This window comes from Indicator indicator, chromosome 4 (assembly GCF_027791375.1).
Source record: "Indicator indicator isolate 239-I01 chromosome 4, UM_Iind_1.1, whole genome shotgun sequence".
Classification (NCBI taxonomy): Eukaryota; Metazoa; Chordata; class Aves; order Piciformes; family Indicatoridae; genus Indicator; species Indicator indicator.
Window position 1 is genome coordinate 23,656,744 of NC_072013.1, and position 27,658 is coordinate 23,684,401.

Sequence of the window (27,658 nt, forward strand, 5' to 3'; positions counted from 1 at the left end):
AACACTTCTGGTTTCTACCAATTACTATATTTGGTATCAGTTTTACACTCTTCTCATCATACTTCCCTTTTTCTCTACCAGTATTGTTTTCATCCCAAAGTAAATGTATGATGCTACCCTTTTAAGAAAACAGGAAAAAGCTGCCACATACTTTTCCACTGCATATTTGTTTCCTTTTTTACTGAGTGATTAAAGCCTGGAAGGTCAAGGCAACCTGTAATGTTAGATGAAGATGTTGGTGATAGATTTATATCTCTCTTCAGCAGTAACCATGTAAAACTTCTCATTTATTTAGATTTATTTATGAAACAGAACATCACAATGGCATAGCAGAATTACTGGAAATACTGGGAAGGTAAGTTGTAAGTTTTGTTTAATTAAGCTCATTTGGTCTTCAGAGTGGACTTTAAAATCAAGTTGGGGATTGCAGATGATTGATTTGAGACAAGATTAAAGTAGCTTTATATTATATGTCAAAGTCATAATAAAGAAGTAAGTTTTGTGTAACATTGCAGAAATAGCAAAAACTTGAACCTTGCGGCAATGTTTTTGGCAGTGACTTTTTTTTTTTAAATAAGATTTAAGTTACTGTAGTCAACTGATATTCATCAAGATATATTGAAGACTGAGTGAAGCTTCAAAAAGTTTTAGAGGTCAGTCTTCAAAACTATTATTTAAATCACCAGCTTCTTCATTCTCAGTTTTGTTAGATTAGCTTTAAGTGTTAAAAATTGAAAAGTTGAGGAGTTGTGGAGTTTTTTTTCCCTTAGGCTTTGAAATCAATATTTCCAGTTAGCTAAGTTGATGCATCTGAGCTGTGTAACTGTTCTGTATTGGTTATTCTTCTAGTCCATGAAGGAATTTCACAAAGCATAGTGTTGGCACAGAGCTTCTTCTGAATAATGGCTTTCAACTGGGTTCCTGGGTTTTGATTTGTCAGAAATAGAGGAACAGAATTTCATTCTAAGTACTGGATTTCATTATTTTCCTTTGCTAGGTGCTGTGTGATACTGGACAAATGAATGCTTCCAGTAGGAACTACTAAAGTGGAAATTTTTTTTTTTTTTTTTTTCTGACAATCATCTCTTGACAGAGTTGCAGAATTTCTTAAAACTCAAGGCTAAACTTGCCCTACAGTCTGATTATTTTTGTGGTTAACAACCCTTAAAACATCTTGCTGAAGCTTTTTTAAATGAAGTTAATGTGTATTTGTTGAGTATGTGGAAGTTTGGGCAAAATTTGTCAATTGAGATACCTCTTCTATATCTATAAGTCTCTGATTCATTCTTAAATTCCATGAAGAAGCAGAGAGAAATATATATATTCAAAGTTCTGATGACAGGGAATAGTTCATAGTGAAAGTCAGAGTCTGAAGTGTAGTTGTAGTTGTATACATTGCTTGGAAGAAGGATTTGGGACCTGTGAAAGTCTTGGGTGAGGTTGATTTGACTATTCTATTTATAATATTTGGAGAACTAGATCAACAATTTAAACAGTCTCTGGTGCATACTTAATTTTCTGTTGCTTCATATTTTCGAGGAGATGGCAAAAAAAATAAAGTTCTGAAAACAAGGATTTTGCTACATACTCTGTAGTAATGCAGATTATGTATAATTGCTAATACTTATTTTAAAAATTATTTTCCTGGCAGCATAATTAATGGATTTGCCTTACCATTAAAAGAAGAGCACAAAATATTCTTATTGAAGGTTTTGTTACCATTGCACAAAGTAAAATCACTCAGTGTCTACCATCCCCAGGTAAGTTTTGTTCAGCACTTTTCACACAACTAAGCTTGCCTAGAGAGGACTCTGCTCATTCTGTTGCGGATTTTGTTCTAAGCTCTAGTGCTTCCCTGCTACCTAGCCTTGGGGAAACTATTCAATAATGAAACTAGAATGTTTCACTTGTTGAGGAAAAAAAGAATTAAAGAAAATATATGTGTGTGTGTGTGTAAATATCGGTGCTTTCTTCAAAAAAGTATTTTAGTGTTTATAGATGAAGTAGCTGGTTAATATGAGAGTTATTTTTTGTGTATCTTGTTCTCGTCTGTGCTTAGATGTAAAAACTTGCAGAAAAGTATGGTTTCAATAAGTGTCATCTATAAACCATTTTTTGTTAACCACATGGAGAATTTAATCTGAATTAATTTTCTTACAACTGTTGATGATCGGAAGGAACTGGGCATTTGCTAGGACATCATTATTTAATTCAGTAGATATTTTTAGAAGTACGCAGGAAAAAAGGAGGCAGCTGAGGTTTACCATGCTTTTAAACCAGCTGTGTCTTACGTACTGAGATTAGCTCTAGTCAGAGTACCTAGAGGAGTGGGAACTCATACCATGTTAGAGAAAACACAGTATTACTGTGATATACTGAAATTTTCTCTGAGTGGTTATGTAGCTTTGGATTTTGTTGATTTGAAAGTTAAACATTTTCTGTGTAAGTTCAAGTACTCCCATTTCTTTAAATAAAATTACTAACAATTTGTATTTTTAAAACCACTGTTTGTATAGTTAAAATTCTGTAGCTACTAGAGATGCTTATAAGTATTTGCTTTGGGTCTGACCAACTGGGGCTCACATCAATTCCTGTTAAGTAGTGGGGCTGGAATGGCTCCCATTTACATTTTTTTTTTCCTAATGCTGTGAATATAACCTGTTGGGGTGTTGCCAGCCACCTTTCTTACAGCCTCTAGTAGTGCAGACATCTGTGATTGCCAACTTTTCTTCTTACCTGTGTGAGGTGGATTTGTTCCCCTTAATTCATGAACTAATTTTCCAAAACCTTGAAGTGATTTGCGTTCCTCCTTACCATTAATAAAGAGATATGGGATGCTTGTCTTATGCATCCAACTGAATGTAACAGGTAAGCACTTCAAGTGAACGTAGTGTGCGAAACACCAGAGTAAACCCACAAAACTTCACACTGAAACAATGGCAGATATTAAGAAGGATTTGCTGCCAAATCTGATACACAACAAGAAAGTTAATTTCTATATTCAATTCACATTTACTTTAGAAGAGTGAAGAGAGAGCAGCAGATGTAATGATCTTTGTACATTCGTCAAATTACAAATTACCTAGGGGCATTCTTAGTAGCAATCATCAAAAAACAGGAAAGGAAATGGGCTCATCAGCTGAACTTCCATAAATGGAGACATTAGAACAATGGTTAAACAGTTCAGGAGGCATGCAGTGACCCTCCCATTTACCTTGGGACTGTTGGCCTTTTGATCAAAAGGGATGTAATAGTTCACCTTTTAGGTACAGACAGACAGTTTCACTCTTAGAACTGAAGCTGGTGTATATTGTAATTCAGTCTCAGCTTGTATCAGCTTTATCACTGGTATGCATAGTTGTACAATTTACAAGTGTTCAGTAAATTATGTTATGAAATAGAAAATACTAATTCAGCGTGTGACAGCAAAATGTTAGCAAGTGGAAAGCACTTTTCAAACATGGGATTTAAAAGCGTGCTGAAGTGCAGAGTGTAATGTCTGAAAAGAAAACACCAAGTGATGGGTTTGTCTATGTTATAACCCAGGAAAAGGTGAGGACAGACATAGGAAGGTGGGAGAATTTGGTAAAGTATATTTACCCTTTTTTTGTTCAAATTGTCTGCCAAATCATTTTTGTAAAGTTACAGAAGAACTTTCTGGGGTTTTTGTTTAGTTTTGTTGTGTTTATTTTTTTTTTTTTAATTCAGTAATATTCTGTACTTTCATGTTAGTGATTTCAAAGTGTCTTCAGTCTCAGAGAGCATTAATACAAATCTTTTTCTTTTGCTGTAGCTGGCGTATTGTGTAGTTCAATTTTTAGAAAAGGACAGCACACTTACAGAACCAGTAAGTTTATCTTGTTATGTATTTTGGAATATTAATATCCCTTTCACCTGTAGAGTGTTTAAAGACGTTTTGAGAACACAGTAGTAATATGTAATTGTTTTTATTAGGGAGAATCAAATACCATTTTGATCTGTCAGCTTCAGATTTTTCCAGAATTAATTAAAAGAACATTAACAGCATACTTCTTACAAACAGACCAGTTTATTCTGCTAATTTTATTCTGGCTGACTGGGTATGAGATAGTTAATCCAGAAGCAGGTTAGTCAGAAGTTAGCTTGCTTGAACTGGGCTCTGTTGAGAGACCGATGTGAAGGAACAGAGATTTCTGGCACACAGAGATACTGAGGCTTTTGAGTCTGATTCTGTTCATTTACCAAGTTTGGACGAAAGACAAAACCAGACTTTGATCTGGCTGCACATAATTGCATAGATGAATACTTCTAATTGTTCTTTATAGGATATAGTGTTTTGCCTCATTACACCAAATATTAAGTAGGTAAGAACTAATATGTTTAATAGCTAAGTCATCAGTAAAAGGATTACTACTAACAAAAATGCACGTTATTAGTTTGAAACCATTTCCATTGTAAAATGAAGGCTGGGATATTTGAAACGAAGTATGCATCTGCGCAAGAAAGCTTCTCCTTCCAGCTTTTAGTATTTCTTAAGATATGAAATCTCAGACATTCTGTCATTTGTGCTATATGAGATCTTGAAATCTTAGGTTTCTCCTGGACATCATCTAGGGTGTTAAATATTTCCTAGTACAAATCTGAACTAATGCGCATCCCCATCTGTTTCCTTCCCAAATTAGTCCATGATTACAACATTCTTTAAAAACTTGGGACATGCATCACCAAAGTACTAAGTTCCCATTCAAAAATTCCAGTCATTGCAAAATAAAATGTTTTGTTTCCCCTTACAATTGTCATATGAGGCTTTTTGACATCTTATTAAAAACATCTGCATAAATTTTCCAGGGCTTCATTGAGGGCATAGTGTCTGCTTTCATGATGAAATAATACATACATGAAAGATGCACTGATGTCTCTCTGAGTTGTAGTTACTAAATATTACTTGTAGGTTTTAAATATAAAAAGCTGGGCTTCTAGAAGAAGGTCCTCCATTTCAGAAACAAAAAAAGAAACTGGTTGTTGTTTTTTTCCTAAATGCAGGGGGGAAATTGTCTGAGAGAGGGCTGGTGGGTTGTTGCAATTTTTTAACTATATATATAAAGAAGTATATAAAAACTTTCATTTTAAAAGAGGTGTGTCGAGATTTCTGTACTGTTTGAGATTGGAGAATGTTTTTAGTTTTGCTTGGGTTATTTTTTTCCTCTAGTTTATTTTTATGGCCTTTTAATCTTTAACCACAAAACGAAAGGATATATAAGCTTACATATTCAAGGTTGTATTAATTTCTCATCAAAAATAATTTGAGTGCTGTACCAGTAATTTTTAAGTCTTTAAGATGGCTTAAACATCCTTGGAAGGAAAGTGTCTTTGTATTTGAATTCTTCTTAAAACATAATGATAGAGCTTTGGAGTACACCTTCAAGAAATTAAGAGACTGAAAGCTGCTATCACTTAAGTGATAGATAATTTTCCCCATGATATAGCAGCAAACTTGCACTTTGATCATGTTAAGTTAGATGTCAGGATACTTTCCGTAGTCTTTTGATTGCAATTTTTAAACATGTCTTCTAAGTATGTAACTTTGCTTTCTGAAGAAGTGCTTTTAGACCTATTAACATTTATTTCTCTGGTATGGTTCCATACCTGATTGCTGCTGCCATATTGGACAAAGAAATCTGAGTTATGTGTTCTCTTTAAAATACCAAACTTCTTAATGGGATATAACTTAGTGCAAGGTAAAGTCAAATTATGTTGAAGATTGTGTTTACTTTGTCTCTACAGGTTGTAATGGCACTGCTGAAATACTGGCCAAAGACTCACAGTCCAAAAGAAGTCATGTTTTTAAATGAACTAGAAGAAATTTTAGATGTTATTGAACCATCTGAATTTGTAAAGGTCATGGAGCCTCTTTTCAGACAGCTGGCCAAATGTGTGTCTAGTCCACACTTTCAGGTCTGTACTTACCTAACGTACATTAATGTGCATTTTTTTTATAAAATATTGTTAGTAGTATTGCCTACTGTTATTCACTATAATTAATTTTATTTGTTGCAAAAGAAGTCTTCAATTCAATGTCAACTTTTAGGGATCCAAATGTTAGCTTTGTTCATTCCAAGAGTGTGATGTGTTCAGTCTTACTGGGGGTGATTCACTTCAGTGTTCTGTTTAATGTAGACATTCACTTTTTTCAGAAGGTCCTCAACCCTGTTAGTACATACTGTTTGCATATCATGGCTTGTAATAGAATTCTGCAAATGCTCTTTCCTTAGGAAAACATTTCTTTGCTTGAAATTCAGAGTCTATAGGTTATAGGTTGAATCATGTCCCTATCAAGGAAAAAGCAATTTTTCTATCTCTTTCCATCAGCTCCATGACTCCCATTTGCACTAGAAAAATGCAGATATTAAGGTTCAATTGCTCTTACCTTTCTCTTTATATTTGTGAAACATTTCAGTTAGTTACTCTTTAAGAGATTGTCTGAAAAATGGTTCCTTTTGTTTTGTCATGCTGTCTTAGGTTGCAGAGCGAGCATTATACTACTGGAATAATGAATATATTATGAGCTTAATCAGTGATAATGCAGCAAAGATTTTACCCATCATGTTTCCATCCTTGTACCGGAATTCAAAGACGCATTGGAACAAGTAAGGAATACTCGTAGAAATAAAATTTCGCTACTTATGTCTATTTTTTATGCTTAAAAGCGGTTCCAGATATTTGAGTTGCTAGTTTTAAGTGTGTTGAGCTGTTTTTATTGTATGATATTGAAGTTGCTGCATAAAGAGGTGACTTCTGACAACAGTATTTTAAGAAATATTAAGAATTAAGGAAGATAGGTTTTCCTTTTTCATTAAACAAGAAACAGCTTTCGTACATCTGATCTACGACATTTTTATTAATACGAAGCAAATTTGGCTTTCATCTGTAGATCGGATACCTCTAAACACCAACTTTGATTTCCAGTCTCTAACCTCTTTGCTGATAATGCATTTCTTCTGCGTACTAGAGGAATATATTACAGAGCAGATCAGGTTTTCCTTTCCTCCCTTCCCGCCCCTGCTTTTTGCTTATTATTTTCTCTTCTTTCTCCATTGACTATTTCACTTCTTTTCCTCACAATAACATAGTACTTAAACATGAAAACAGTCCTGGTCAGCTCCTTTCTGCAGCTGTTCTGTTGTAAAGTGCCTCTTTCTTTGAGCTATTATGCAGCTTCTGGAATGATGAAAGTATCAGAGTCTAGCACTGCCTGTGAATTGAGGACTGGCCAAGAATGAGTAATCGGTCTTCCACTAAACACTGGGAAAGAAATGGATGATGAAGTGATGTTAGTGCTTGGTTACTCTCACTGGCTGTAAGCAGTAACAGATAGTGTATTCACGAGTAAAACCAGTTCGGTGACGTAATTGTACGTAGCAAACATGGATTGCTGATGATTGTTTATTCTGGCTTTCAAGGCCATGCGTTCATTTTATTCTGAGCAAGTCATGCTACTCAGTGCAGCTGCGCTCTTACTTGTAACTCAAACGTATGATTCAAAGTAATCATTGATTGCTTTTTGGATTTAATGATCAGATTATTCCATAAAAGTGCTTCACAAAGCAGGTTGTTTATGTTTAATTTTTCCAAAGTTTTCTACTTTGCTTTTCTAACACTTCTTTAAAGAGTCCTGACATACTTGTGTTGCAGTGAGTGCTGTTGCTGTGTGGCAGTTTTCTAAGTGAATAGTGTCTTTTCCAGGCTTCTTTTAATCACAAACGGTATTTTCCCTTTTGATTTTGTCAGCTACTAGTAAGTTACATACATGAAGATCTTTAATGTCATTTTGCATTTTCTTTAATGATCCTGATTCGACCCCTGTCAGCTGCTAAATTTCAAACTTAGTCCTATGTTCGTACATGCAGTATTAAAAATTAAGTTCAAACGTCCAAAGTGTTGAAGTGATGAGTAATATTACAGCGTAAGAAAACTGCATCCAAAGTTGTTAATTTTAGTACTTGTATTAGCCCTTTTGAGGTTAAACTGAAACTTCCACTAACTAGTTTTGTTTCCACTTGTTCTGAAATGATGTAATTTTCCAGTTATGTAGGCTATTGGCTACTGTTGACCAGAAAAAAATAGATTTCAAAGTTTAAAGTGCTCTGAGTTTCAACCAGAAGTTTTACTTATAGGACAATACATGGCTTGATATACAATGCTCTGAAACTCTTCATGGAGATGAACCAAAAACTGTTTGATGACTGCACACAGCAATTTAAAGCAGAGAAACTGAAGTAAGTTTTCATGTCAATGTGTCTGTCTGTTCTTGAACAATTTGTTCAGAGTGCTTTATCTCTGAAAAAATAGTGCCTTTAGTGGGAAGTTGCACATTTGATTACAGTACAGCAGCTTCAGAATCAACTTGATGAAACTTCTTGTTACATATGAGCTGTAAAATCTTAAGAATAGGATGCTTCCGGTAGTCTTTCACCTGCTACTACTGCTGGGGATCACAGTCTTGCTGAAAACAATTCTTTTGAGACTGCTAATCATGGAGGCCAGTGTAAAAGATCTATTAAACAGTTCAGTTTACTCCAGTGCTTAGTTAGCATGCTTTATTTACCTGGTGTAATTTTCATTCATGTTGTCACTTGGTTCTTCCCAAAACACTACCAAGTATTTTTCTGGATTGCATTGTGTGAGCATATGTGAATATTTTTCTGAAAACAACCCAAAATAAAGTTGTTACTCTATTGTAATACAGGACATTCATATATTATTTACCAGAAAAATCCTCATTGAGTTTAGTATATTCTTGAATAGGGTGGTCAACAAAGAAGATATTTGGAAGTTGGAATTTTTCCTGGTTTTGCCCAAAAATGCATCTAACTTATGATCATAAAGTCACTTGTCTTCTGTTTCTCTATTTCCAGTTTTGTTGAATAGACTTAATTTTTTGAATATTCAGTATATTATGAAACCTACTAAAATGAGATTAAGACCAATGTATTAATGATTTGTGCCTATAATTTTAGGGCTGAGTGTGGTTAGAAAGTGGGCACTGAAAGTACCTGGTTTTGAATTTTATTTTCAGTTCCAAGTGAATGGATATTCCTTCAAGTAGTGGTTCAAAGTATACATCTATTTCAAGCCAACGAACTGGAAGTAGTACAATTTCTTAGTAGATTCACGTGGATTGATTTGTCAGTGTTTTGAAGTTCCTTATTACAGTTTAAGTAGCTTGTAATATAATAAATTCTTAAGATATGTATGTGCTTAAAGATTAACAATATGTAAACATTGGCTTTTTTTGAAAAATACTGTGGAAATCTCTGTTCCCTCATAGCAAATAAGTAGGATCCTTTTTAAATGGGAAAGCAATCATATCTTGTCTGGGTTTTGGGTAGCATTTTGAGTGCTAAGTGACACAGCTTAAAAAAAAAACAAAAACAAAAACAATCTCCCAGCAAAAAAGATCTCTCTGGTGTGTTTTTGATTTTTTTTTTTTTTTTTTTAACATATGTATCATCTAATCTATGCATTTAAGCCTGAGAGCACTATGAGCCTTTTTAGGATTCTTAAGCTCCCAAAGACAGGTGTTCATTACAGTCTCTACAGTAAGTTGTTTGTCTGTAGGAAAAGGAGCAATGCCTAGATTTTACTGTATTGTTACATTTGGTTTAAGGAAACAAACCCAAAAAAACCCACCCAAACCCAGAGAATCCTCTGCCACCCCACTTGACTTGTAACTCCCTTAAATGAGGGGGGTTTTGTCAGGTACTTTGTTAGTCTTTGATTCAAAATGTTTCTGTGCCTTTTCCTTTAAGCTGTTACCCAAAGCCAGTGGGCTAGCAGTGAAGGTCTCTCCCTTTTTTTTAGTCAGATATTATTTTCTTATGCTTTAACATAGAAATCAAATATTACGAAATTAAAACACAAACACACTTTCAACATAGAGCAAGACTTAACTCTTAACAATGTGCAGTTATTAAAGATAAACTGGTACCAGCCAATGTTTTTCTTTCATGAGAAATTAGCTGCTTTTTCCCTTTTAATGTTGCTTTGCAACCACTGTGACACAAATTATCCTGTAAACAGTAAATGATATTTTGGGCAGTAGGCTGAAACAGGCATAATTAAATTAATTTATTCTGTTTAATTCTTCTAGAGAATTTCTTTAAGAATGTATATGAGTTGTGAGACAAAATTCATCAAGCTTTGCCTTTTTTGCCTTTTTTTTTTTTTTTTTTGCTTTTTTTAGAGAGAAGCTAAAATTGAAGGAACGGGAAGAAGCATGGGTTAAAATAGAAAATCTAGCCAAATCAAATCCCCAGGTATTTAGAAAAGATTAACATGTTCATGCTTAAATACTTGTTTTGTTAAATACAATTGGGAAAAACAGTTCTGAATGATCATGGAAATAAAGCAATTTCACTAACTGTATTACAAAAGATACACAATAAAAGTACTTTTAAAGTTTGTAACCTCTCTCTTGTGCAAGTAATTATTTAAAAAAACAAAAACTTTCTGGAAAGTATGATACGAAGTACTTTTTCCTTTTCTTATAATAGGAGATATTCTGTATTGCGGTTTGAATATTTTATTGTGCAAAATTACGGAAAATACAGAGATGCCATAATTGGTTTCTCTTGAAAAGCTGTTTTGCAAACAGTCTTTTACAAAAGAGATCTTTCTGCAAACTGTGAGTTATGACTGGTCAGTTTTCCTCTGTGTCAAATGCATTAAAGTAATACTGTATGGTCTTGTCTGCTGCATTTGTTCTCATACTTGCACTGGGCTGGTCTTTTGGTGAGCCTGCACCTCAGGTTCTTACTAAAAGGGAAAGAGCCTGTCAGACATTTCACGATGTAACTGAAATTTTGATAAACAAAAGTCCTTTAGACTATTCATTGTAGTTTGAAATTATGGGAGAAAGGGGGTTGGACTGGCTTGGGCTTTGGGTTTTTTTTCTCTCCCTACTTAATTTGCTTGGCAAACGGTGCCAGTTTTCCTTCATCTCAGTCATACTGATTGCTACTATGGGCAAAAAAAATGCCCAAACATTTCAATTATTTTGCAGAGAGAGTTTTATTATATTGCAGCAAGAAACAATGTGTAGCTGAGTTTAAAGTGGTGGGAGATGGAGTAAAGGTACTGTATAAACAGAAATGAAACAGTTTATGATCTCAGTGCTCATCTCTTTTTTTTTTTTTTTTTATTTTTTTTTTCCCCTCATGATGTTTCTCAGGGAACAATTGCTAAACTCTTCAAATGAAATTTATAACATTAAACTAAATGTCAGTTGATCAGTTAATCAAAAAAGAACCATTTGTATTAAAGCAGCAACTGACTTTTGGTGACAAAACACTCTTCTGATCAGATAAGACATACAAAAGCCCTGCTTGAAGAGTATTTGTGGTCATTTTTGTCACATGATAAACTATTGCACATCTGACTAAGTAAGACTGGTTAGCACAACCTGTTTTCAGTATGTTCTGCATAGTAAGCTTGAAGAGAGATAATAATTGGTAGCAATTTTTACTTAAAAATGCTTATTTGAACACTCAGTGTTCCACTGAAGTGATGTAATTATATAAATGCTTTTAGTACTCTCTATAATGGATTTTTAAGCATTGCTTTTTTCCTGGAATTTATGTTAACTTCTTAATTTGTCTAATTACTGATAGCTCTTGTTCAGAGCTAGTCCCGATTCTTGATAACCCAAGAATACATTTTACGATATTAGATTGTTATAACTGTATTCATTAAATCCTTAATGTCAATTTTTTCAAGACCACATACACCTCATCTGAATTAAAACAGATTTTCAAATACTGAGATTGCTATACAGTAAGTTTTAGATACTACACAAGTACTTTAACAAAACATTTAATTCCCAAAAGAATTCTATGTCTATTTTAATTTCTGAAGACAGAAGAGTTTAATATTTTCATTAAAAATTATTTTAAATTTATATTAACAACTTTAATCCTTTTACCAGTGTATTTTGTCTTTCAATATAAAATTACACCAGAAAGTAAAGTCATTGTTACATCAATTACAAATCACCAGATAAGGTGTTGGAAGGTTTCAAATAAGTCATTGCCGTTGTTGACATTCATTACTGGCAAAATCTGAATATTTTAAAATTCAGTCTCTGATTATTGAAGCATGGGGTTTTTTGTATTCTGACTGCACTTTTCAACAGGACGCTTCTGCCAGCTGAAAGTATTGGAGTTTCCATTTTAAAATTTGTTACTTGGTGCCTGAAAGCATAAGATACTGAGGCTAGTCTCAAATAACTAATCATGTTATTCAAATGCTCAAATACACTCTTAGTATTTAGGTGTTATTACTAAGAATGATTATTTTAACACTTTGCATTTTATTAGTACCCAACATACAGTGACACGAGTTTGCTGAACAGTCCTGTTGCAATGGAAACAGATGGGCCTTTAATTGAAGATTTGCAGATGCTGAAAAAGACAGTGAAAGAAGAGGCTTGTCAGGTAAAGCCATTTCAAGATAACAAAGTACTGTACTTTTTTTTTTGGAAGCAACTGTTAATCATAAACTAGGGTTTTATTCTCAGCCCTGTAACTATTTGTCATAGAGTAACATTCGTTAGAGCTGCTACTTTTAAGTGATACAGTAGCAGTGAGGAATAGAGTGTTGCATTTCTATGCAATATGCTGTATGTTCTCTTTTGACTTTCTTCTACAGAATCTTTAATTTTTTTTCTACCTAAACAACTTTTTGTGTCGTAATTATGCTTTAAAGATAGTTAAAAAGGTAGCTAAACATCTACTACATTGTGTTCTATTCTTTTCTCTATATAATAGTTTTAGATTTTCAAAAGGAAAACTGCATAAAATATAGTGAGATTCTAAGATTTTTTTGTTATTCAGAGCCTTCTTAGTGGCTAAAGCTACTATGCTTTGGAAAAAAAACAGGTGTGAACTGTGCATTTGTCTTGCCCACTCATAGGTCATCCTCCTCAGTCTACCATCTGTCATGTTCCATTACCTACTACAGAGCAAGGACTCCCAAGGTCATTCCAGTCTCTTTGTCTTTAGCTAATGCTTAGTAATCTTCAGGTATTTTTTTTAACCTTAGTTAAGTAGAACCATAATCCTAACATTCAAACCAGAGATTTAAATTTGGAGTTGATGGGAAACTGAGAGGTGCCAGTGAGCACTGCAGTGCTCCTTAAGATACCTGGTAGGAATATGAATATCTCTAAATCCAACGAAGTTTAACACCAAAGAAATTATCTGAAGCTATAAAAAACAGTAGAGATCAGAGATAGTCTGTTAATTTGAACCAATGTATCAAACAAGAAATTTAATGAAAAACATATAGTCAACCTAACCTCCTACACTACTTTCTTAAAATTCCAGCAAGATTATATGTTACTTATTATTTGTATGAAGGTATTTTGGATAAAGGTCAAAAGCAAAAAAATGCTGGAATGTCTCCAAGGCACACTCAGTGATTGCTGTTTTCTAAAACATATCTCTCTGGAATTGAACACAATGCATTACATGTAAATCTTGGTGTCTTGAATTGCATGCCCATCCAGGGCAACAGACAAAGGTAGCATTCCCTCAAATGGGAACACAAGTTAGGGGTAGTCGGTGAGGAGCACTAGGTTTATTACAGTTTCTAAATCTCTGCTTTTCTTCAGACTTTGGATAGCTTAACCAGCTATTCATGGTGATGGCCTCCTTTCACTAGCTCCAGTGCCTAGAACCAGTTCTAGTGGAGAAAAGTGCACAGAAACATTACTGAATAAAAGGAGTGCTGATTAATCTTAGAGTGGTATTGATGGCAGTATCTAACTTTCACTGTTCTACTTCCTAGCGCATAGCCATTTTCTAAAGATTTATGAGACCTTGGTTCACTTTCTGTCCTGGCCAGAGAGAATTAAAATTCATACCTCATACCTCTGATTAGTCTAGGGAAAAAGCAGCCAAAGTATGACTATATCCTAGTAGTTGAGACAGACAGTTAAGACAAAGTTCCTAATCCCAGCTGTTGGAAGTGTTTGGAGATTTGGGACAGTATGAAGTGTGCCAAAACAAAAGAACAATGGCTCTACCTTGGTGTTGTCTTCTTTTCTACAAAGAGTACCACTTCAGGAGGTATGAAGTAGAGGCTGTCATCAGCATTATTGATAGCATTCTAGCTGGAAGTTGAGGGCATGGAGTTCCTATGGATGAGCCCAATTCTCCCTGCCATCCTGATTGTTAGAAAGGGTGGGGATTAAAAATGTGACACTAATGGAAAAGAAACAAATTTTAAATGAAATAAAATTCTGAAACATTGGTTGGAACTGTTCAAGCATTCTTTAGCCATCTCTTCAATACATGCTTTCTTGCTTTTTGTTGCTTATCAAGTGTGCAGGAAACAAATGAGATTATTTGAACATTATAACCCTGTTTATTCAGAGGTCAAGATTCTGTCTTGGCAGACCTAATAAAATGGTTCAAAATGGGAACTCTCGTTGTTAGAAAAACTTAGAGAAATCTGTGAGAAGTACAAACCTTGCAAGAGGATTAGTAAGTCTGGGTCACCAGGCAGGAGAAGGATTGATTAAGTATTAGGGTCTTGCAGAAAGAAAACTAGGTAGCAGTCTTGTGTCAGTCTTTGAGAGGACACTGGAAAGACAGTTATGTATCCCTTGCTAAGTGCCATCAGAAATTGATGCTCACACAAGAGATGTTTAAAAAAAAAAAAAAAGGCAAGTCAAAAGGACAACTTTGTTTATTTTTTAAATACATGCTCAGAAATGAGGAACTATGTAAAGATCTGCACAGTTTCAGTAAAACTAAGGTTTATGCCAATATTGCAGAATATCCATATTGAAGAGGTGGTGGAGTGACTGAGGAAAGTAGACCTGAGTGGGCATTTCTGTACCAGATTATGTGAGCGTTTTTAGAGAATACTTTGCTACCAAAAAATAGGATCATCATGACTCAGTAACTTTTTGAACATGATAGTAAATCAGTGGCTAAGTAAAAGCCAATCTACTTTTTATAAGGACAAATTAGGGTAGGTGAGACAGAAAAGTACTTAGAAGCATGGAAAAAACTTAATCATGTATTTCACATAGGAACATGGAAAATAAAATAAATTACAAGATAGATGACAATTATTTTAAGCATTGTCAAATGATAGTCATGATCATAATATCATAATTGCTAACATCTTAGGATTTCTTAAATGTTTCTAATTTTTCTTTCTTAGCAAAAAAATGGCTTCAAGACTTGAAATTGGGTAGCTGATGGGGTAGAAGAGAAAGTATAAACTTTTTTCCTATATGTTTTTAATTGTTTTCCTTAACTGAAAATACTTGTGTGCAAGAAATATTGTAAAGTAACTGCTTAGTAATTAATATTTTTGGCCAACTTTGTCCTATTTTTATTTCAGGCACAGAAAGATCAGAAAAAAGATCGTCCTTTTGTGCGACGCAAGTCAGAACTGCCTCAGGATATCTATACCATGAAAGCCTTGGAATCACATTGCAGAGCTGATGAATTGCTATCACATGATGGGCATTAAACTATTAAATATTATTTTGGAGGAAAAGTTTCTTTTCTGGACTCAGTTCTACAGTAGAACTTACTTCTTTGTGCCATACCAATCAGTTACACGCAAATTCAAAGCTTTCTTCAACCCGGTTCTGTAGGCAATAACTTTTAAAGAGTATGCAGCTCAAGATTAGTAGTTCAAACAATGGTAGATTACCCAATTCCATTTGCAAATATTGGGTTGACTATAATCAAGTGGACACCATTTTCCTGGAGGTGTTATCATAGTATCAGCTAGCTGATAACAGGCAGTTTTTATAGTCATATTTGAGAGAAGAATTCTGTAAACTTTCTGACTATATGAGTGACCAATAGTTGGTACTAATGATAGGTGAGCATTCTCAAAACTCAAATTGTTTCAAATTTAAATATTAAACTTTTTCTAGGATTTCTCAACTTTACAGTCATTTCCACATTATTGCTGTCTTGTAATATACCAGAAGTTTTGAAAACAGTTATTCTTTCGTATTATAAAACATGGCTTAGAAACTGGTAACTTCCATGACAATCTACAATCATCATTCCTTTCTAAGAGTTCTGTAAATTTGTTTCTCCTTTACTTAGGATAAAGATATGTATCTATATATACCATGTCCTAATACTTTATGTATATTTAAAGCCATATTTTCCAGTCTTTAGTGTAATATAAGGCACCAGTATTCAAGGTATGAACTGGTAGAAGAATTTTTCCTAAAATGAACATTTGTTTACTATGACTGGGAATAGACTGAATATAAAAATTCACTTCAAGTTTTTTTTCAAGTCAGTAAAATACTCTTTCTCTGTTTGCTCCCTTATCTGAGCTTTTAATACTCAGCATTTTTCTTGGGCTCTAGGAGTTCAATATTCTGTGGCAGATATAATGCGTGATTTCAGTTGCATCAGGTTTTATTGGAAAGATGGACATAACCTTTCAGGAAACACAACATCCCAAGGTTATTAAAATAAGGAAACAACCCAGGTCCTTGAATTCCATCCTTTTTTTTTTAATTGGTTTTTGGGTTTTTTTGTGGTGGTTTTTTGTTGTTGTTGTTTGGGGGTTTTTTTTGTTTGGTTTGGTTTGGTTGGGTTGTTTGTTTGTTTGTTTGTTTTTTTTCAAATGAGTCTAAGAACTGAGGAGATAGTAACCATAATTTTACCGTGAAAATATTTTTTGCTGTTGTTGTAAAGAGCACATGTGCTGCAAATACACCTCACAAGTGAACTGAAAATGCATCTGAGTTGCTGATGATCTTCAAATGCTGCTATATATTCCACAAGATTACTTGCATGTAATGAGCTTTTTGTTGTAAATGGAAAAGCACGGGAGGAAAATCTCTTTAAAAATATAGTGCTTTGTCTTCAATATTTGATTTCTCTCAGGGTGGCCAGTATTTTGACTTACTTATCCTGCTTACAAGCTGTTTGAAATGTGTTCTGCTATTCTAAATGGGTGGTTAGTTTCTTTTGTCTCTGGCAGTAACATGATATAACTTAATGTTTAATGTCTTGATGCATAAAGGGATAAAAATGTGGCTTCTTTAAAAATAGTTTTGGTTTACTTTTTAAGGAAGTATAAGGTCTCCTGCATCCATTAAAAAAAGTAGAAAAAATTGCGCAAAGCAGACATTCATAGTAACCTTGTGCAGATGTAGTGCCTGCTGTTCATTGGTTGCATTTATCATTCAATTTCCAGTATTTGTTACATTGTCTATTGGAGGAAAATTGTGGGTGGTAAATATTGGCTCATAACAACTAAATTTAATGACCAGCCCAAACTTTAAGTGGAACGTCCACTGCGTCTGAAAACATTTCCTGTAAAACTTGAAAAAGAATATGCTTTACCATTAGGATAATCTATAGTAAAACAGTTTAAAGATGCCTTCTCCTTTTGAGGGAAAAAGGGTGCTTTTTTAATTGTGTAAAGCAGTGTCTGTGTATTTTGATATACCATTGTTTGAACTTCCATCTTTAGCTGGTAGATTATTAGTTACCTTTGATTTTGGGTGTTCAGTATGTTTGTGCAAGAGGTTGCTGAAAGGAATTATTCTTATGTTACCCAAGGGAAAAAAAAGTACAGCCTGTATATCAATGTTTGATTGATTGTGTGATGCTCAACGTATAAGAACATCTTTCACTGTCTAGATTTAATTTCTGTTCTTTACTGAAGATAAACACTCACCAAAAAGGGGAAATATTATGATATTTTTAAAAGCTTCAAGTTCACCATAAATTCATATTTGAAGTTTTGAGCCACTGAACATTTGCTTAGGCAGTATTCCAAAATCTATCACCACTAATGGTTTAGCATGTTTATTATTAATATTTACATGCTTCTTATAATCCTATACTAAACCATTCTAAAACTAATATATCCAAAGTAGAAACAGAATTTTGGTGACTGTTGTTCTTCATAAAGTTCTGTCTGACACCTTCCCCCATTTTCCAAAATTATGCCTGTACATCAGGAATGTCAAAAGTAATATTCCAAGTGTCTTTTTAGTGTGGCTTTAGTATGGCTTCAGTTTAATATTGTACATACATTGTACCTTGTTTTATGGTAATAAGTAATAAAAATGTAGACTTCATATTTTGTACAGAATTGTCCTATGTACAGAATAAAAAGTTCCTAGAAACAGCAAAAATAGGTAAGTGGCACAATTATTTTTCATTAGACAATATCTGTAACATTATGCATTAGTGAAATGTTAAGTTCAAATGTACGTACATATTTTTTAACATTTTGTAATTCCGTTTTTTGTTCTGGCCTTGTTTCTGAAGAACTTCATACACCTGCCATTTAATATGCTTTTATCTAATTTTAAAACTTAAAAAAAAAAAAGATGATGTATTATATGGACAAATAAAGAACATGTGAATTTTACTTGCTCATCATGAAACTAAATTTAGCACAGGGCTTTTGTGGATGTGGTCAGAATATCATTGTTTGCAGAATCACCAGTACAAATTAATAAATTTCACAGCAGAAAACATTTATGGAAAGGCCACTAGTAAAAAGAAAAGAGTAGTAGATATTCATTAGAAAAAGCAGACTTAACTGTCAGACCAACTGTCAATGCTGAAAAGAATTTAATAGATCTCCAGTCTACAAATACAAACAACATACCTTTCATACCATAGTATTTTCACCTGTAGCACTTCTATATTGACAGGCTTCAAGCAAAGTAGCCATAAAATCAGGGATTAGATTGTGGTAGCTGGTATATAGTCAGGGGGCAAGGATGTAGGGAAAAAACTTGCATCTGCAGTAGGAATTGTCTTCCCTCTGAAATTCATAAATGTCTTCAAAGAACTAAGGAAATAACTCATATAAAGCTGACTTCCAGTAGCAGTGGGTTTGCAAATGGAAGGGGAGTTTGGAGGGAGAGCGATCAGTATTTGACTCCTGACTTGCCTGTCTAAGGTTTGAGCTATAAATGAAACCTTTGCATACTGGAAGTAGTTTTTTGCAGTGAGCTCAGAAATCGTCATATGCACTCCTAAGCTTAATCATAAATCAAAACCTAGATACTGAAACAATTGAGGATTCACTTTCTGAAATTAGCGTCAAGTACCTCTCAAAATACAGTATTTTGAAGTACTGCCAGTAATGGCATTTTTTCTTTACAAATATCTTACTGGGTTGCAAGCATGTTCAACAAGTGAATTTCAGCCCTTTTCTTTCTAAGGGACTTTGACCACTGGCATTGCTGATTTGGCTAGCCTTTTAGAAGTGGAAAGGAGGGTGCCAGTGTAGCACAGCTCTGCATATGTTCAGAAGTTTGCTGGCTTGCTTTGTGAAAACTATTTTTAGTACCTTACAAATGTACTTAGAGGAGAGATCTAGGATCTCAGGTTATCTCAGGTGGTGGTCAGGATCCCATTCTGGACTACCCACCTAAAAGTGGAGTGTTTCTGTTCCTTGGGTCCTGTCCTTACTGTGTTTGATGACTCTGGAGACTGACTGCATATAGCTGATTATGAAATGCCATTCTAATTACCATATCTTTGTCTCCCTGGATTATAGTGAGTTTTTTATGTGATGAGACTAGGCTTGTGCTGTCTTTACCTTATGAAGTAAAACTGATACAGTTGAAAATTTTGTATGAAAAAACTCCCAAGGGACAATTTATTGTGGAGCTAAAGAAGATAATACACTATTCCTTTCTCACATAATTGAAGAGCAGTATGATTGTAACTGGTGTTCTCTGAACCCAGTCATACTGGAACTGTGTTCACTCCTGCACAAGTTAGGGACTGCACGCACACAACATGGTTTGATAAGCAACAGCCCTGTGGTGCTGAGAGGAGGAGAGGGCTTTCACTGTTGCTACAAGGAGGAGAAGGGTTATTCACATCATTGCCTCAGGTTATTTTGCGTGGTTTTGTGATCCAGGAGACCACAAGATCAAGGTTCATGCTAGCATGAAGGCCTTGCCATAGTAATTTTTCTAGTACTCTTCCAACTGTGACACAAGAGGATTAAAGACAAGAAAGCAAACTATTTGTTCTGATTATTACTACTTTGGGGGTTTTGCTTTGGTTTTGATCTTAAATGCTACCAAGTAGAGGAGAAAAGTGTCTTCTGTCTTTTTTTCCCAGAAGTTGTTTCTTTTATAACTTGAGCAAGAGTTCTTCTTCGTATGTTGTATGGCATTTGCCAGGAGCAAGTCCTAGTTCTCATTCTGATTCTCTGAAATACTTGGTTTTAGTTAAATTATAGGTTGTCATAGTGGCAATCTTGCCTTTTGGATGGTTAATTTCAATGGCTTCTCACATACCTGGGAGAAAGGCCACGTCCCTTGTGTATCCAAGAAAAGGACAATCATCAGCTGGAGCTAGATCAAGGCAAGCTACTTTTTCCTTTTGCCTTGACTGGGTAAGCTAAAGCCTTTTCTCTCTGTAGACTTTAACCAAACATGAGAACTTGTGCAAAAAGCTACTTTATCTTGTCTTTGCTTCAATTTCTTTTAACTGAATTTACATCATCTTCCTCCTGCTCCCTTTGGCACAATAGATAATGCTGAAGTGATGAAAAGTGTACAGAAGTACCTTACTTCACTGGCTTTTAGTTGCAAGTAGTCTAGTATTTAAATAATCAGATCCTAGACTTGTTCTTTACACTGTGAAGACATGTTGCACATGGCCTACAAGAAGGCTGGAGAGGGACTATTTCCAAAGGCCTGTAGTGATAGGTTTGCAGTGGTTTGAAATTAGAGTAGATTTAGATAAGATTTTAGGAACAATCTCTTTACCATGAGGGTGGTGGAACACTGCAACAGGTTGCCCAGGGAGGCAGTTGAGGCCTCATCTCTGGAGATAATTCAAGGTCAGGCTCAACAAGGCTCTGAGCAACTTGATCCAGTAGAGAATGTCCCTGATCTCACTGCAGCGGGGTTGGACTAGATGACCTTTGGAAGCCCCTTCCAACCTAAACCATTCTATGAATTTTTCCCCCACTGAATTCAGACAGGCAGGACCAGATGTGGGGTAGCCTGGGAGTTCAGACAGCCTAGCAAAGTTAAGTTTGTTTTTTCATGGGAAACATAATCCTAAAACAACCTGCATGTAGAAGAATGACAGGGTGTGAACAAATGAGACTTTGGGAAATGGAAATAGGTGAATGCTGTATTTAACACTGTTTCAGTAACTATGTTCTGTAAATGGAATATTAAGTATCTACCAGTATTTTTTTTTTTTTTTGTCAGCAAAAAAAATCCCTGCCTTTCTAAGAAGGCTTGGAGTAGGTGAATGAAGTAATTTTGATTGGTTTTCAGTGAATTGCCTCTATCGGTTCTGGTGCTTCTGGTTGGAACTCAGCTGCCTAACAGATAATTTTCCCTCCAGATAAGAAGGTTTGAGATTTCTAATTACTTAAATCAGTGGTTTTTAATGTTAAACTGGGATCCTAAACCCCTTGAGCAGAGGTGTGCTTTTTTTTTTTTTTTCAGTAGAAATGAAAGAGTTAATTAGCTGAGCTTTCTGGATTCTTGGTATCCTAGCTGGACATACATGCTTTAAGGCTGAGTTGCACTTGTGTAGTGGCTTACAAGTCAGGACGTCCTTTGTCAGGCAGAATATCCTACCCCAGTTTCCTTCTTGTGCAGTAGGTCAGATTCTGGGTCTGAGGGTCTTGGTTTGTTTGCTGTGTATCCACCTGAGGAGATGCACATGGGCTTCAGAGGTACTTCTGTGTGATTTGTTTCCTTGCTTTTCTGGTTTGGATGAGATCCCTTTCTCCATCTCCATATCAACAAAAAGTGGTGTTTTCAGCCCCAGAGTGCTTTTTGGGGGTCAGTGGAGTTGCTCTGAACTTTCACTTGCACCTCCTCTCTACCAGGCACATTCCTATGCCAGCCAGGACTGGGGGAAGGGAAGGGAGTAGTTTGGGCAAAAAGGCCCAACATTGTCCATCCTTGCGTCATTGAGCTGAACTTGTACCTCAGATCAGTCAAACATACACACTGGGATGTGGCAGGCACATATATGGCAGGTGTAAAAGAGCTTTAAAGCTTTTTTTTTTTGACATTCTGAAAGAAAAGTTTCCTCCTCACTGCTGTGCTTTCAGTCCCTCCTCTGTTCTTAACGTCCTATTCTCATGGGAAACGGTCTTACAAATGATGGATTAGTGGTTCGGACGCTGGATTCGTTAGAAAAAGAGCAGGGCTAGCTACATGAGCGGGGTCTATAAAGGACCCAAGATTAAAAAGTCGGGAGTTGCCCTTCACTGAAGAGAAGCCGCGTCTCATCTGCCCCAGAGGGTGCGGCTGGAAAAATACCATTTGTACCACCTGTTCCTCTGGGTTTATTTTCCATATGAAATAAACATTTACCTTATTTGGACAAATGAGCCCCAGGGCTGCTTAGTCTTCCGGGTAACGGGACAGCAGTATCAGAACAGGTCCCATCCAGGCTGGGAACAGGAACTGGCGCCGGGCTCCCCTTCCCTTTCCCCTGGCGCTCGGCTACCGCACTTTCTTCTTCCTGAAGAAACTACTCGATTAAAATAGTTGTTACGTATGGGTGGAGGGTGGGGAGGGGCCGCTGCCTGGGTGCGACTGCAGTGTGATCGCGTTGCCGTGGGGCCCCACCCTCACCCGGGGCGCCGCGGGATAACACCCGCTGCGCCGACCATAGACTGCCGGGAGGCGGGTGAAACCGCACCGCTACCGGAACCCGCCCCCTCGGCCCGGCGGCAGGGGGCGTGACGGACTGCCTTTCCCAGGCTCCCCTGCGGCGGCGGAGCGGGCGGGTCAGTGCCGAGGCGGCGGCTGAGCGGGCGGAGCGTGGCTTGCTTGCGCCTGTTTCTGCCTCGGCATGTCCGACGCCGGCGGCGGTGGGGGCGGCGGCCCCGGCAGCGAGGAAAGCGGCATGGAGGTGTCGGGTTCGGCGGTGCAGAACGTGGCTGACGTGTCGGTGCTGCAGAAGCACCTGCGCAAGCTGGTGCCGTTGCTGCTGGAGGATGGCAGCGAAGCCCCGGCGGTGCTGGAAGCAGCACTGGAGGAGAAGGGCGCCGTAGAGCATATGCGCAAGTTCCTCTCCGACCCGCAGGTCCACACAGTCCTGGTGGAGCGCTCCACCCTCAAAGGTGAGGCGAGAGACGGGCGGCTGCCGCGCTGTTAAAATGGCGGCGGTGTCCGCCGCTGTCTGCTTCGAGCCGCCGCCCTGCCGCCGGGTGGGAGGGGCGTGCAGCTGTGCTCTCCCGCCCGCCATGGGACTTTGGGGACTTCTGCCTCACGTACGGTCCCGGCCGGAGAGGCACCGATCTGCCACACTGTGGAATGGAGAGTTGGGGACAGGCGCCCTGCCTCCGCGCCGTCCGGGGGGGGGGGGCTGGGTGCGATGCGAGGGCGGTGGCCGTACTCACAAGAGCCAACATCAGCGGGCGGATCCCGCGCTGGCTGCTTGCGGCTGCTGCAGCTGCAGTCTGTCTTGCTATTTGTTCTCCGGGTCTGGGGCCTGAGCTGACGGCGCTTAGCGATCTCGGGACTGATGGACCGGGGGACTGTGAGCTGGGTGTGGGCGCAGGTGCTTTGTGTGCTGAGACTCTAGCCGGTCCTGCATGGAAAGCAGTGAAAACGCTTCGTCAGCAGGCTGCAGGCGTTTCCTGCTGCGGCCTTCTTTGTGCTGGGAAATGACCTCCCTGGCAAGGTGGATAACTGTCTGAAACTGAACAAAAATAAACCCTCAGACCCTGAAGAATATAAAAAACGCCCAAATCTTGAATCTGCTTGTAAAAAGCATTATTCTATGGTTAATTAGCAAGACTCTGAAGTTAAGAAACGAAGATGTAGACCTTGCAGTGGCTTTGTTTAGTTGGCAAAGCCTGGTGGCCATGCTGCTTGAGGTTCTCAGAAGCTTCATCAAATGTTGCATTAAATACTAAGGATAAATTGATACTCAGACTTGACAAATATTCTTCTTTCTTACATGCTGCTATGACTGACTTATTTATTTCAAAAATGGCTATTTGTTGTCAAAACATCTGTATCTCTGTAGGCATTCATCATCGTATGATCTAGCCTAATGGACAATAACAAAACAAAACTTGGCTTTATTCGCAACACAGACTTTTACTATATTTTTATTTATAATATACTATATTTTCCTATTAAACAAAACTTGGAGGCTGTACATGTCTATATACTTGCCAGTCTGAGCTTGCAAAATCTTTAATACTGAACTTCTTGATCTCTGCTACTCATGTGCTGTTGGTTCAGTCTCTGTAGATGTAAATCAAATTTTAATATACTTCATACTGTATTATTTAACATGTACAGTTGCAGTGCTGAATATGTGCTCTGCGGTTGCTGCATTCTGAGGGAAACATGAAGAATGTTCTTCCAGTTGCCGTGTATTCACTATGTATTTAAGGTGTTCCTTAAATGTGCTGCGTTTTGTTTTATACCTATTTTTGCTGATTATCAGACTTCCCCTTCCATAGTTTGAGACAATTTTCTAGAGGAGGGCGGAAAAAAAAAATCTGACTTCATGATAGTGTTTAACGGGATTTAATGGAAATCCATTGGATTATTAATAGGCTCTGCAGATAATTTTTTTTTACATTTTCTTTGGTTTATGAGATTAGTCTTAGTTTGGGTTGGAAGTAATGAAAAATAGTGATGATCAGTTAGTTCCAGGCTTGTTGCATAGATGCTGTTATATATGTCTGGTTAAAAATAGAGATGCTTGTGTATTTTAGAAGCTAAACGTTAATTTCCTGTGGGCAGAAGACATTTCCGTTGATGTCTTCTGGTTTAATAGCAGTTACTTGACAAGAGTGGATTTTCTGCTTTGACAGACAGTTTTCAAATTCACAACCTCCAGCAGCATATGATTTCTCTGACACTGTTGAAAACAATATTATTATTGAAACTTCTGCGTGGGCTAGATAGCATGAAGTAAATTACTGATTACTAATGCGGTAAAATAGAAGCTGTATTTCTGACTAATGAAAGCTGTGTGGCATCACTAAACACACAGCCTACCAACAGCTTTCATATGTGTTCCTGTGGTGTTTAGTGCAGTGTTGTGCGACCAGGCTTCTGGTACTTGGGATCACAAATACGACACCTAAGGCTGTATCTCATGAAATGCTAAATTAAATAAGAGCAGGATGAGACTCCACTGTAATATGTCCAGTCAGAATGTGTGTCCCCAAGAGGGAGTAACCTTCTGCACTGAAATCACTGCATTGCAGCACAACTGCCTGCATCCCCAGCGATTACATCATCTGCGATACATTGGCTGTGGTAATGCAGGAGTACTTCCCATGGCTTGGGTTTTTGTTTTGTCAGGAGATTTTGTTGTTCAGAGACTCAATTTTTAAATCCCTTTCAAAGAAAAAGTCTGAAAATACAAAGCAGCCTTTATGAGAAAAAAACGCAGCTGTTTAACGTTCTTTCTGGAGTGCAGTTATTTTGGCAGCATGTCTCTACAAATACATGCACTTTCTGTACTGCAGAAGAGTTCCCTCCCAGAATGTGAGCTATAATTCTTTTGTTGTAATGTTTTTATCTTTTTTTTTTGTGACCTAAAAATGTTTATGGAGTTTTGATTAGAAAACGATGAACCTACTCTGCGTCTGAGGGATGTTGCAAAGCTAAGCTTAGCATCATTTAGTTGAGTTGGTGTAGAAATCAAAGGTTAAGAATTAGTCTGTTAATAGCAGATGGTAGTTGAGAGTCAGTTCCAGATGTCTTAGAAGTAAAATAACTCTTACATAGTGTATTTTTTGCAGAGGATGTGGGAGATGAAGGAGAAGAGGAAAAAGAGTTCATTTCCTACAGTATCAGCACTGACATTCATTATGGAATAAAGTCAAACAGGTGAGTTAGTGACATAGATACTGACATTTCTGCCCTATGAATGCAAAACCTACACAGGCGGATTTACCTGCTTTACCTACAGATTTACCTCTCGTTTATCTACTGCTTCATGTAGTGTTTTTATTCAGGTGAGGCAATAGCTTTTCAAGGTGGAGGCTCTGATATAACAAGGGTGTGTCAGGAGGCTGAAAGGAATGGACTTAGCACTTTCAGCTGATATTAAAGAAACAAAGTCTTATTAATATGGCATGTTTGCAAATGTAGCATACACGACTTGAGTTCAATAATCTTTAGTTATGTCCATCTCTCACATATTTGTCACTTACCTTAATATGACAAATATTAGTTTATTAAGTAGTATGCAGTAAATATTTGACTCTGAAACCTCATAAGACATGTGCCTCTTTTGTGTGCCCATACTACAGAGTCCTTACTGATAGCCATGTTTGGCTGATTAGTGAAGTATAAAGATGTATTTATTGTTCAAGTCTCTTAGAGGGGAGATCGTAAAGTATGATAATGTAGGTTGGCATTTGATTTCTGTGACCTAAACTTGCAGTCACATTAGAGGTGTTCTGTCACTTCAGTTTGACATGTTGAGTTGATCATTCTCTTCTCTGTTCTGCAGCCTGGCATTCATTAAGCGTACACCAGTGATCGATGCTGACAAACCGGTGTCTTCCCAACTGAGAGTGCTCACTCTCAGTGAAGATTCTCCGTATGAAACACTACACTCTTTTATTAGCAATGCTGTTGCTCCCTATTTCAAGTCCTACATCAGAGAATCTGGCAAAGCAGACAGGTAATTCAGTATAAATACTGTACTTCTCTACTAATGAATTAAAGTCACTGTTCAAGGCAAGTCATGTGAAATTGTTTTAGTACACATTTGCATGTAATGCTGTGGCTGACCCTAGGAAGCAGTTTGGATGACTTAAATGTGTCATACATGGATTTTGTTTTGGCTTCTTACTTGGAAATATCTGTGTGTTTTCCAGGGATGGAGATAAGATGGCTCCATCAGTTGAGAAGAAGATTGCAGAACTTGAAATGGGCCTGTTGCATCTGCAGCAGAATATTGAAATTCCAGAGATTAGTCTGCCAATTCATGCAACCATTACTAATGTTGCCAAGCAGTGCTATGAACGTGGAGAAAAACCAAAGGTTACAGATTTTGGTGAGAAGGCTGAGGATCCATTGTTCCTCAATCAACTACAATCCGGAGTCAACCGCTGGATTAGAGAGATACAAAAGGTGAAAAAAGAAATATTAGACTGTGAAAATAACAATAAGCTGGACTGGTGAAATGCTGCTCCATGCAGGATACTCTGAAGATCTGACAACAGTTTTCTGAGTCACCAGAGACACTAGTGTAAATTAGACAAAGTAGTTCTAGTCTAGACTAAGCATAGTCTAAATTTAAGAGTCTAGTCTATATCGTTCTGCAAGTATCTGAGAGCATGACTATTTTATCTCTGTTGTAATAGAGATACTCTCAAGTAAGTGGCAGTAATCTTGTGGATTTTTTTATCTGTTCTTCAAACCTTTACAGGAGATTGAGAGAAACAGGTCTTGGTGGTTGGTTTTATTACTTCCTCAGGTGCATCCACCACCATTTCAGAACAGTTACTCTAGTCCTATCTTGTTATCTCTTGTATTCCTATCTTAATTTCAAAAGAACTCTGCTGTTTGAAATAATATCACAGATAGCATTCTGGCTTTTTTAGCTCTGTGGGCACAGTAAACACGTATTGCTCAGGGAACAGTGCTGCCTTTCCTTACTCCAGAGTATAAAAT

At 36.9% G+C, this 27,658-nt stretch overlaps 2 protein-coding genes across 4 annotated transcripts in view; both read left to right on the plus strand.

Moving 5' to 3' along the window:
* Positions 1–16,030, plus strand: part of PPP2R5C (protein phosphatase 2 regulatory subunit B'gamma) — a 75,962-nt gene extending 59,932 nt beyond the window's left edge. For 2 of the 3 annotated variants that reach the window (XM_054400531.1, XM_054400532.1), the window contains 9 exons: positions 296–355; positions 1,652–1,760; positions 3,794–3,847; positions 5,764–5,934; positions 6,499–6,626; positions 8,154–8,255; positions 10,223–10,295; positions 12,354–12,470; positions 15,394–16,030. In XM_054400531.1, the coding sequence (XP_054256506.1) occupies positions 296–355; positions 1,652–1,760; positions 3,794–3,847; positions 5,764–5,934; positions 6,499–6,626; positions 8,154–8,255; positions 10,223–10,295; positions 12,354–12,470; positions 15,394–15,525 (946 nt within the window). In that variant the 3' untranslated portion in view covers positions 15,526–16,030. The remainder of the gene's footprint in view (positions 1–295; positions 356–1,651; positions 1,761–3,793; positions 3,848–5,763; positions 5,935–6,498; positions 6,627–8,153; positions 8,256–10,222; positions 10,296–12,353; positions 12,471–15,393) is intronic. The other variant, XM_054400533.1, reaches the window with a different exon arrangement.
* A 6,820-nt stretch (positions 16,031–22,850) lies between these two features.
* Positions 22,851–27,658, plus strand: part of DYNC1H1 (dynein cytoplasmic 1 heavy chain 1) — a 44,917-nt gene continuing 40,109 nt past the window's right edge. Inside the window, exons 1-4 of the mRNA XM_054400034.1 lie at positions 22,851–23,121; positions 25,774–25,861; positions 26,490–26,663; positions 26,860–27,115. Coding sequence (XP_054256009.1) covers positions 22,851–23,121; positions 25,774–25,861; positions 26,490–26,663; positions 26,860–27,115 — 789 coding nt within the window. The remainder of the gene's footprint in view (positions 23,122–25,773; positions 25,862–26,489; positions 26,664–26,859; positions 27,116–27,658) is intronic.